The 12,352-nt window shown below is 42.9% G+C and overlaps 1 protein-coding gene across 1 annotated transcript; it reads right to left on the reverse strand.

Moving 5' to 3' along the window:
• Nucleotides 1-781: 781 nt before the first annotated feature.
• LOC123998030 (melanocortin-2 receptor accessory protein 2A-like) lies at nt 782-11,618 on the reverse strand. The gene is made up of 3 exons (XM_046302850.1): nt 11,257-11,618; nt 10,434-10,533; nt 782-2,412 (listed from the first exon to the last, which is right to left on the reverse strand). The coding sequence occupies exons 1-3, from the start codon at nt 11,378-11,380 to the stop codon at nt 1,935-1,937; spliced, it is 702 nt and encodes a 233-aa protein (XP_046158806.1). The 5' UTR covers nt 11,381-11,618; the 3' UTR covers nt 782-1,934.
• Between the last annotated feature and the right edge of the window lie 734 nt (nt 11,619-12,352).

Genomic DNA, 12,352 nt, shown 5'->3' on the forward strand with positions numbered 1-12,352 from the left:
GTCTCCGGTGAACCCAGACCAGGTGTCTCCGGTGAACCCAGCCCAGGTGTCTCCGGTGAACCCAGCCCAGGTGTCTCCGGTGAACCCAGCCCAGGTGTCTCCGGTGAACCCAGCCCTGGTGTCTCAATAATAATATTAGGTTTATTCTTCCTGGTCTAATTTAATTTTACCTTTATTTAACTAGGCAAGTCAGTTAAGAACAAATTATTATTTTCAATGACGGCCTAGGAACAGTGGGTTAACTGCCTGTTCAGGGGCAGAACAACAGATTTGTACCTTGTCAGCTCGGGGGTTTGAACTCGCAACCTTGCGGTTACTAGTCCAACACTCTAACCACTAGGCTACCCTTAGAATTAGATTGTAAAGGAAACTTCATCAAACACAGCAGGGATTTTAAAGTTCTACTCGAGTCTCCTTTTCAACTCATTTACATCACAAAAGGCACATCTCAAAAGGTGTTCCAGGTAAGTCATTACATAGCACAAATGGGGGGTTTGGCCTTTCCTCTTTTGTTCTCTATTGCTACTCAATTTTTTCTCAAGCAAGGGGGAGGCTGATGACATCACATCAAACCAACTTGAATGCAATACTCCTGTCTAAAAAACACTATTTTGCTCAATGTATTTTAGTCTGTACTTTACTGTATTTATACTTGGGATATTGCTTTTCAAAAGGGAAAATTAAAAACAAATTGCTGGAGGACGTCTTAAAATCCTGTAAAAGTCATAATAGTGAAACAATTCATCACTTGATAACTTCAGAATTAGAACTTGACTCTATTTTGTGGTTCCAAGGTACTTTGAAATGGTTATATAATGAACACAATCAGCTGGCGTTGAAATAGTTTTATTAGTCACAACCTTCTATAGACTTGGCAGACAAGACCTTGATATGACATGTAGGTAAAGCATTGACAGGAGCAACACATGATATATAAAAAGTAAGGTGTTTATAGTGATTAACAGGTGTGCTACAATTAGTACTGAACAAGGACAACATTCTGACTGCTGTTGAATTGAAAACCCATAAGAAGAGTCTTGCCTTTCTGGTACATTTTGGTTGTTGTATCAAATTCCCCTTACCTCTTCTGTTGTCTCCATCCCCTTAACTGATTCCTAGAAGGCCTCCACCACTATACGGGGGGACCGAGTGGCGCAGCATCACTACAGACCCATGTTCGATTCTGGGATGTATCACAACAGGCCGTTATCGGGGGTCCTATAGGGTGGCGCACAATTGGCCCAGCATTGTCCGGGTTAGGGGAGGATTTGGCCGTGGTGTAAATTAGAATTTGTTCTTAACTGACTTGCCTAGTTAAATAAAAAACATTTGAATCAACTTGATGAAGCTGGACTTCCAGTTTAGCGTTGAGATGTGGAGTCACAAGTTCTGGCTCTGCGTAGGCAACCTTGTTGACATAAAGATCACATATGTATATTTAACATTTAAGTGTTTATATATTTGGACTGTACAGTATTTTAGCCTGAACCTAATCTGAACAGAATGAAAATGTCAGGAGGTACAGTTACTGTAGGAGGATCCATAATAATCCAGAATGTCCTCACAGTGGAGGTGGTGTGGGAAGCTGGAACCACAGCCTAATTAGGAGAGCTTGCACTGTACATGACTGGCACAACACAGAATGTTAGATTAGGACCTTGACACAACTCTCTCTATATAAGGCTGATGAGTCCTGTGATGTCCTTCATAATTCTCTATAATGTCCTAACGGCAGTGGGTGTGAGAAGTAAGAAGGACCCTAGTCTATTGTGTGATGGGCAGGACAGTCCGTCTTCTAAAGGGCACTAAGTGGCCGATGACACTCCCCCACTAGGATGATTGACGGTTCCCCCAGTCAATCGTGTGAAGGACACCATGGGAATGACGCTACCCCTCCGGGATGATTGGCGGCACCCCAGGAAGTAGAGAGGACCTTAGTCCATCATGTGATGTGAACTGTGGGGCCAATGACACTCCCCCTCCATGATGATTGGCGGCTCCCCCAGCAGCAGATCGTCCGCCCCCAGGGTGGAGCAGTGCTCGGAGTTCACAACGTTAGGGATGTTGAAGTGGGACAGAGACATTGCCTCTCTGTGGTCAGTCTGGTTCCCCCCCAACAGGGCACGGGTGACACCTACTTCCATCCCCCCCTCCTCTGGGCTGCCTGATCTGCCTCGCCCCAGCCCCTGGACAAGCCCTCCTCTGGGTACTCCCAAAACTCGTGCCCCAGCTCTAGGCCTGGACCCCTCCTGGGCCTGTTCCTCATTGACGTAGCAGTGGAAGAGGGAGCGGCTGAGAGAGGAGTCCAGTAAGGGGCGATGGAGGCAGGGCCGGTTGTCAGGGTCTGCAGGGGAGCGGAGGTCCTCCACACAGCTGGTCAGACGAACACGCTTCTTACAGGGTTCAACTCCTCTAGATGGGGGACAGTTGAGGACCAGGAGTGTATTAGAAGAGAAATGGGTGTGACTACCTCACAATTAAAAGTGAAAAACATCAACTGCCTTAATCAGAATCAGGGAGGACAGGGAGAGGGAAGAAAGAGACATGGATGTTATGTAAGGGAGGACAGGGAGAGGGAAGAAAGAGACATGGATGTTATGTAAGGGATGACAGGGAGAGGGAAGAAAGAGACATGGATGTTATGTAAGGGAGGACAGGGAGAGGGAAGAAAGAGACATGGATGTTATGTAAGGGAGGACAGGGAGAGGGAAGAAAGAGACATGGATGTTATTCAAGGGAGGACAGGGAGAGGGAAGAAAGAGACATGGATGTTATGTAAGGGAGGACAGGGAGAGGGAAGAAAGAGACATGGATGTTATGTAAGGGAGGACAGGGAGAGGGAAGAAAGAGACATGGATGTTATGTAAGGGAGGACAGGGAGAGGGAAGAAAGAGACATGGATGTTATGTAAGGGAGGACAGGGAGAGGGAAGAAAGAGACATGGATGTTATGTAAGGGAGGACAGGGAGAGGGAAGAAAGAGACATGGATGTTATGCAAGGGAGGACAGGGAGAGGGAAGAAAGAGACATGGATGTTATGTAAGGGAGGACAGGGAGAGGGAAGAAAGAGACATGGATGTTATGTAAGGGAGGACAGGGAGAGGGAAGAAAGAGACATGGATGTTATTCAAGGGAGGACAGGGAGAGGGAAGAAAGAGACATGGATGTTATGTAAGGGAGGACAGGGAGAGGGAAGAAAGAGACATGGATGTTATTCAAGGGAGGACAGGGAGAGGGAAGAAAGAGACATGGATGTTAGATAAAAGAGGACAGGGAAAGCGAAGAAAGGACAGGGAAGAAAGAGACATGTATGGTAGGTAAGAGAGGGTATCATGTATTCCCTTTTGGGAGTATGACTCTTCATTCATGCTCAAACAAACAAGTCTTTGGATTGAATAATCAATGCATGTTTAGAAGGAGCTGTGTGTTGATTGTCCGTGCGCTAAGTCTGTGTATATTGGCACTCGTGTATATTGGCTCAACACCATATTTCTCTCCTCTTAGCAGGTGTCTTTGTTTTTTGGCTTTAGCTCAGCTCAGTATATAGCTGCATTAAAGCAGGCAGCAAGTGAGAGAGGGAGGAAGAGAGAAAGCTGAGTAAATGGATGTCATGGCGTTGGACTAGAGCAGTGGAGCGCTGTGATCAGCAGACCTGGGAGGTTAACAGGCTTGGCCCTGGTAGGGCCCCTTGAGGCCCCCCAATTATTATTTTTTGCCCCAGTTATTGGCCTTTTGACCAATCCTATCAGATCTTTTCACATCAGATCTTATTCAGAGCTGATCTAAATGATAAAACTACCAATTAGTGAAAATAAAATCAGAATTGGGATGAAGAGAAAAAGAGAAGCCTGATGTATTCTCAGCACACCCACACACACACACACACACACACACACACACACACACACACACACACACACACACACACACACACACACACACACACACACACACACACACACACACACACACACACACACACACACACACACACACACACACACACACACACACACACACTGGGCTACAATTGGAAATTCAAGACTTAGAGGGAGACTGATGGTTATCATTTCGTCTTTCATTTGTTGTTATAGTCACACACACACAGACAGATTTCCAGCCTTAACCAGTTGGTCCCATTAAATGCATTAACTGCCAGCCTGCTTGCTGTGCTGTGGTCCTGCAAAAGATAGAGCCTGGGAAGTATCAAGGTAGAGCAGCATGCTGATCAGTCACTGATCCCTGCAGGCGGTTTGTTTTCATCAGCGAGGTCTGTCTGGAAGGCAGCGAGGTCTGTCGGAAAGGCAGTGAGGTTTGTCTGTAAGGGATCCCAGAGCTGAGCCTCAGCTGAGCCTGGCAGAGATCCACTCCAGAGGAACAGATACACACAGACTCAGGGGCTCAGCTCTCTGACAGCTAGTGAGAGAACCGTGGCAGCTGCCACACACACAGTCACAGGGATAAGGGTGGTTCAGAGAGCAACATAAAATGTTCACAGGTGAAAACTGAGCTTAAAGAAAGAGCCAGTTTAGAGAGAGTTGAGAGGTAGAGAGAGGGGATGAAGCTCCAGGAGAAAGAGAACTCAGACACCGCATGCAAACAGACTGCATCATCACATTGCCGTACAATAATTTCGATGCAATTCTTACAATCTATGCATGGCATCACCACAATCAGAATCACACAACATGGAAGTGTTATTCATTATCTACCAGCCACATGTCAGGTGTGTGTAACAACAAGCTACATCCCACAACTGTATTATAAACAAAAACACCAATAGCCATTAAGACACGGTCATAACCATGTCATAATATATAATAACAGCTGACATGACTTGTCAGAACCTATTATAATACGATCATAACACTGTCATGACACATATTTATGTAGACCTTTTGTGATGTAAATTGTGTTATTTTATGGCTGTTTATGACACCTACATAAGAGTGTCAAAACCCAAAAACCTACCGCACAAAGCAAAACATTCCATTACACCATATCCTACTTGTCAACAGTGTCAATGTTATATAATAATATAATAATAATAATAATATATGCCATTTAGCAGACACTTTTATCCAAAGTGACTTACAGTCATGTGTGCATACATTCTACGTATGGGTGGTCCCGGGAATCGAACCCACTACCCTGGCGTTACAAGTGCCATGCTCTACCAACTGAGCTACAGAAGGACCACGAGACATGGATGTTATATATACAGTACCAGTCAAAAGTTTGGACAGATGTACTCAGTCAAGGGATTTTCTTTATTTTTTACATTGTAGAATAATAGTGAAGATATCAAAACTTTGAAATAACACATATAGAATCATGTAGTATCCAAAAATGTGTTAAACAAATCAAAATATATTTACATTTGAGATTCTTCAAAGTAGCCACACTTTGCCTTGATGACAGCTTTGCACACTCTTGGCACTCTCTCAACCAGCTTCACCTGTAATGCTTTCCCAAGAGTCTTGAATGAGTTCGAACAAATGCTGAGCACTTGTTGGCTGTTTTTCCTTCACTCTGCGGTCCAACTCATCCTAAACCATCTCAATTAGGTTGAGGTCAGGTGATCGTGGAGGCCAGGTTATCTGATACAGCACTCCAACACTCTCCTTCTTCATCAAATAGACATTACACAGCCTGAAGGTGTGTTGGGTCATTGTCCTGTTGAAAAACAAATGATAGACCCACTAAGTACAAACCAGATGGGATGGAGGATCGCTGCAGAATGCTGTGGTATGCATGCTGGTTAAGTGTGCCTTGAATTATAAATAAATCACTGACTATGTCACCAGTAAAGCACCCCCACACCATCACACCTCCTCCTCCATGCTTCATGATGGGAACCACACAAGCTAAGATCATCCATTTACATACTCTGCGTCTCACAAAGACCAAAAATCTCACATTTGGATTCATCAGAACAAAGGACAGATTTCCCTCGGTCTAATGTCCATTGCTCATGTTTCTTGGCCCAAGCAAGTCTCTTCTTATTATTGGTGTCCTTTAATAGTGGTTTCTTTGTAGCAATTCGACCATGAAGGCCTGATTCACGCAGTCTCCCCTGAACAGTTGATGTTGAGATGTGTCTGTTACTTGAACTCTGTGACACATTCATTTGGGCTGCAATCTTAGGTGCAGTTAACTCTAATGAACTCATCCTCTGCAGCACAGGTAACTCTGGGTCTTCCTTTCCTGTGGTGGTCCTCATTATACAGCCAGTTTCATCATAGCGCTTGATGGTATTTGCGACTGCACTTGAAGAAACTTTCAAAGTTCTTGAAATATTCCGGATTGACGTTTCTCTTTGCTTATTTGAGCTGTTCTTTCCATAATATGGACTAAATATTTTACCAAATAGGGCTATCTTCTGATTTCCACCCCTGCCTTGTCACAACACAACCGATTGGCTCGAAAGAAGGAAAGCAATTACACAAATGAACATTTAACAAGGCACACCTGTTAATTGAACTGCATTTCAGGTGACTACCTCATGAGCTGGTTGAGAGAATGCCAAGAGTTTGCAAAGCTGTCATCAAGGAAAAGAGTGGCTACTTTGAAGAATCTCAAATATAAAATATATGTGGATTTGTTCAACACTTTTTTGGTTACTACATAATTCGGTGTGTTGTTTCATAGTTTTGATATCTTCAATATTATTCTACAATGTAGAAAAAATACAAATAAATTAAAGAGAAACTCTTGAATGTGTCCAATCTTTTGACTGGTACTGTATATATATATATATTTCTTTATTAACGTTGTTAAAGTATCATTGTAATTGCACACACATTGATGTCAGACATGCACTAGCCCAATGCTCTGTTGATGACGAGGATGAAGTCAAGAGCAGATCTCAGGAGGACCAGACACCCTCTTTTTGACTGATGACTGATATAAGGGCATGTACGTGATAGTCTTATCTGGCATATGTGATTATAGTCATAATGCTTCTTGACTTTGTCATGATATTTATTTTCTACAAGTTATTTAAAATGATGAAAAAAAATATGACTGTAAAGAATTAATTTCAACAAAAACAAACTTTCAAATGAAATGATTCTTTTTGGCATGGGAAAAAAACTAATTTGATTAAATGTAGGTTTTCACACTCTTATGTACAGTTGAAGTCGGAAGTTTACCTACACTTAGGTTGGAGTCATTAAAACTCATTTTTCAACCACTCCACACATTTCTTGTTAAACTGTAGTTTTGGCAAGTCGGTTAGGACATCTACTTGTGCATGACACAAGTCATTTTTCCAACAATTGTTTACAGACAGATTATTTCACTTATAATTCACTGTGTCACAATTCCAGTGAGTCAGAAGATTACATACACTAAGTTGACTGTGCCTTTAAAACAGCTTGGAAAATTCCAGAAAAACATGTCATGGCTTTAGAAGCTTCTGATAGTCTAATTGACATCATTTGAGCCAATTGGAGGTGTACCTGTGGATGTATTTCAAGACCTACCTTCAACCTCAGTGCCTCTTTGCTTGACCTCATGGGAAAATCAAAAGAAATCAGCCAAGACCTCAGAAGAAAATTGTAGACCTCCACAAGTCTGGTTCATCCTTGGGAGCAATTTCTAAACGCCTGAAGGTACCATGTTCATCTGTATAAACAATAGTACGCAAGTATAAACACAATAAACACATGCCATTTGGGACCACGCAGCCATCATACCGCTCAGGAAGGAGACGCGTTCTTTCTCCTAGAGATGAAAGTACTTGCGAAAAGTGCAAATCATCCCAGAACAACAGCAAAGGACCTTGTGAAGATGCTGGAGGAAACAGGTACAAAAGTATCTATATCCACAGTAAAATTAGTCCTATATCGACATAACCTGAAAGGCCGCTCAGCAAGGAAGAAGCCACTGCTCCAAAACTGCCATAAAAAAAGTCAGACTACAGTTTGCAAATGCACACGGTGACAAAGATCATACCTTTTGGAGAAATGCCCTCTGGTCTGATGAAAAAAATAGAACCGTTTGGCCATAATGACCATCGTTATGTTTGGAGAAAAAAGGGGAAGGCTTGCAAGCCGAAGAACACCATCCAAACCGTGAAGCACGGGGGTGGCAACATCATGTTGTGGGGGTGCTTTGCTGCAGGAAGGACTGGTGCACTTCACAAAATAGATGGCATCATGAGGAAGAAAAAGTATGTGGATATATTGAAGCAAAATCTCAAGACATCAGACAGGAAGTTAAAGCTTGGTCGCAAATGGGTCTTCAAAATGGACAATGACCCCAAGCATACTTCCAAAATTGTGGCAAAGTAGCTTAAGGACAACAAAGTCAAGGTTTTGGAGTGTCCATCACAAAGCCCTGACCTCAAGCCTATAGAAAATATGTGGGCAGAACTGAAAAAGCGTGTATGAGCAAGGAGGCCTTCAAACCTGACTCTGTTCCACCAGCTCTGTCAGGAGGAATGGGCCAAATTTCACCCAACTTATTGTGGGAAGCTTGTGGAAGGCTACCCGAAAGGTTTGACCCAAGTTAAACAATTTAAAGGCAATGCTACCAAATACTAATTGAGTGTATGTAGACTTCTGACCCACTGGGAAGGTGATGAAAGAAACAAAAGCTGAAATAAATAATTCTCTCTACTATTATTCTGACATTTCACATTCTTAAAATAAAGTGGTGATCCTAACTGACCTAAAACAGGGACTTTTTACTAGGATTAAATGTCAGGAATTGTGAAAAACTGAGTTTAAATGTATTTGGCTAAGGTGTAATGTATGTAAACTTCTGACTTCAACTGTAGGTGTCATAACCAGCCATAGAAAAACACAATATATGTCACAACAGGTTTAAATACATGCATCATGACAGTGCTATGACCATATTATGACAGGTCATGAGAAGTTATGTCAGCTCTTATGACATTATGACATGGTTATGACCGTGTAATAAAATGTAACGACACTGGGTGTTAAGTGAAGCGTTACCACATAATTGCATAAAATTATAAACATCATAAACTTTGATCTTTTTCAAGTAAATGTATTGATCTGTCAACAAAATGTCTTGATGCTTCCCATAAACACACATAGTTGAACGCTACAGACTTGCACTGTCTTATGTGGTTAATATGCTGCCGTTCCTGATATCGCACGGCAATTCAATGCACAAGTTGAATCCAAAGTATGCAGCACACTGCACACACCGACCGCAGCCTCGTTCGGCAGATGAGCTGCAGCGGTGTGGCTTGCCTACCATTGAAATGAATGGTCTTCCGCCGGAATGCATACAGTCTACCGCAGTTTGTTTGCACAGGGCTGGAGAGAGAGAGATGAGGGGAGTGGGAGAGAGACAGGGCACAGAGGGAGGCAGAAGAGCGGGACCACCAAGGGAGAGATCTATGACTGAAAAGGAGAACGAAAGGATAAAGAGAGGTACAGAGGATGGTAGAGAAACAGTGCATTGAGGGAGGGGGGAATAGATGGAGGGACCACCAAGGGAGAGATCTATGTGCATTACAGAGGATGGTAGAGAAACAGTGCATTGAGGGAGGGGGGAATAGATGGAGGGACCACCAAGGGAGAGATCTATGACTGAAAAGGAGAACGAAAGGATAAAGAGAGGTACAGAGGATGGTAGAGAAACAGTGCATTGAGGGAGGGGGGAATAGATGGAGGGACCACCAAGGGAGAGATCTATGACTGAAAAGGAGAACGAAAGGATAAAGAGGGGTACAGAGGATGGTAGAGAAACAGTCTATGACTGAAAAGGAAAAGGATAAAGAGGGAACAGAGGAAGAGAAACAGTGCATTGAGGGAGGGGGAATAGATGGAGGGACCACCAAGGGAGATCTATGATAGATTGAAGCAGAAAAAACGAGGCAGCTGACAGAGAGAGAGCACAGTGTGCAGATGAGACATATGCTACAGCCATGAATACAAGGGAAGACGGCTGCTGATAATTAGAATCCTTTACTAAGAAGTCATCAAACATCAGACTGCACTGAGACTGGGAGGGAGAATTGTCTCATTTACAGAGAAGAAAACCAATAGAAACTCGGAAACAGGCGCTCTCTGTGGTGCTGAAGCAGAACTAACCAGTCTGTGTAAGGCTCTGCCACTAACACGCCTGGTGCTGTCCATGGTGCTGGAAAGAAAGTACCACAAAACTTGGAATATGAACAGCGACACTGTCAATGTTATTTGCCTGGTGTGATAAATAATTGTGCATGCTAAGAAACTGTCCATGCTGCTGAACCACCACTAATAAGCATGGTGCTATGCATGGACCTGAAAAGCACCATGAAACTTGGAACATGAACCAGTCACACTGTCTACCATTTACCTACTGCGGTTAATAATTGTGCACATGTTAAGAGGCACTGGAACATGGTGGATTGCTAAGTAATTCACTTGATTGACATGTGATGGCTGGTTGATAAGGAGACTCACTCGGGATGTGGAGCTCCTGTCTTGGTGAGAAGTGTCAGGACAAAGAACATGAAGATGACAAAGACAGCCAGGCCCACCCAGAAGCCTATCACGATGGAATCTGCAACACAACAAGACTTGATTGACAGGTCAAATACATGTTTTAGTTCCAATGTATAGTAGGTCATATCTATAGAATGACAAAAACAACCGTATTTTAAGCACAATGAGATGGAGAGGAGAAAGAACTATGAAAATGTATTATTGTGGTCCTTCAATGAGATGGAGTGGGTTCGATCCCCGGGACCACCCATACGTAGAATGTATGCACACATAACTGTAAGTCGCTTTGGATAAAAGCGTCTGCTAAATGGCATATATTATTATTATTATATATTATGCTCCAAGTGTCTAGACTGAGGTGACATTGATTGGTGCATGTAATCCTAGAGGAAAAGGAAACGTATTGATTGTGTGTGTCTACTGTTAAAAGGCTGACACACATGCAGGCCTAAACAAGGAACACTCAGCATTGAGTTGCTTATATTTCTCTGCAGGGTTTACACTCTTTGCCCCCCCCTCCTCTCTCTCTATAGCTCTCATAAACCACACACGTATCCTCTACCTATTTGTCATTATGAAGAATATCGGCTATACTTAACTCTAACTTCTAAAATATGAATGTGATGCAATGAGCCATGGTAATTCTCACGCATAAATACATGCACACATGATTTAATCACAGTTCACTTCTACAATAAAGTAATAGATGCGTAACGCAGAGAAGATGGGTGAAAGGGGTTGAGGGGCAGCACAGAACTGTAAACTGAGATCCTGTACTTACATCGGTGCGCTTTGAGTCCCTCGAACGAAACAGGCTCATCATCGTCGTAATATTCATACGTCCACTTGTAGTCCGGGTCCGGAGAGTTTCCGCCTGATACATTTGAGTGGTTAAACTCAGACATCTCCAAAAAAGATCCAAGAGCGCAGGCGGACTAAAAACAACAAAAATGATAACGTTAAATACAACACCGCATTGTGCAAAACCATTTCAAGTAATGGTCATCAGTAGACGCGCAAGCTTCAGTCATTGGTCAATGTTGGTGCGGTGCGTGCGCAGTGAGACAGGTTTATTCCCCCACACCAATACATTTTTTAAATCTAGCGAAGTAGTCGAGATATACTAAACTTCACCACACGCAGCTGTGCGCTTACACTGCGTGCGCTCTCTCTCTCTCTCTCTCTGGATTCGGAACGAGGGTGCGCCTCTCCATTGACATCATCCTTGGCTCATCCTTGGCTCATCCTTGGCTAGGATGCACAGAGCAATACAGAGTTGGAGGGCTGTTAAACGGAGGGAGGTAGCTAGGATATGTAGTCTACAATTTTAGAAGAAAGGGACTGCGACGTGGAGTGATCTTATCAATTTTCCATCGATGAAAATATTTATGCAAAGGCACTAGTGGCTTTCAAGACGTTCTGGATCTGTGTTTTTGAATACTGTCAATAATCCATCATGTTCAAAGGTCAAGCATACTATATTTTATTGTCACGAAAACAGAGTGAAATTAAAGCAGCAGAATCCAGGCTATTATTAATCTAAGGTTAAACACTTAATTAATCAGTGGATGTTTCTCTCTTTGTTCACCATTGTCTTATTTAAGGATTAAATATTCCGCAGGCAGTGAAGATGAACTGAGTTGATGCACAAGACACTATACAATCAAGGGCTTTTGAATATATTTTAATGACCTGACTAGATCATAAATGTTTGTAATGACCTGACTAGATCATAAATGAACAATTGTCCAGACAGAGGCTTGAGTTTGCGAACTTTACACAGGCTACTGTTTGGGCCGTAGCACACGCCAAATAGATGACAGATAACCCACAAGCCAATTGTGACCTTCTCTTGTGAAGCCCAGACGTAAGAGAGA

This window comes from Oncorhynchus gorbuscha, linkage group LG15, assembly GCF_021184085.1.
Source record: "Oncorhynchus gorbuscha isolate QuinsamMale2020 ecotype Even-year linkage group LG15, OgorEven_v1.0, whole genome shotgun sequence".
NCBI classification, from domain to species: domain Eukaryota; kingdom Metazoa; phylum Chordata; class Actinopteri; order Salmoniformes; family Salmonidae; genus Oncorhynchus; species Oncorhynchus gorbuscha.

What these genes read in the sequence shown, in the direction of transcription:
- LOC123998030 (XM_046302850.1), bottom strand. Translation starts at nt 11,380, where the DNA reads ATGTCTGAGTTTAACCACTCAAATGTATCAGGCGGAAACTCTCCGGAC. An exon ending in GGGACTCAAAGCGCACCGAT is followed by an intron (nt 10,534 to 11,256) that starts GTAAGTACAGGA and finishes GTTGTGTTGCAG; the next exon opens with ATTCCATCGTGATAGGCTTC. An exon ending in ACAGGAGCTCCACATCCCGA is followed by an intron (nt 2,413 to 10,433) that starts GTGAGTCTCCTT and finishes TCCCCCATCTAG; the next exon opens with AGGAGTTGAACCCTGTAAGA.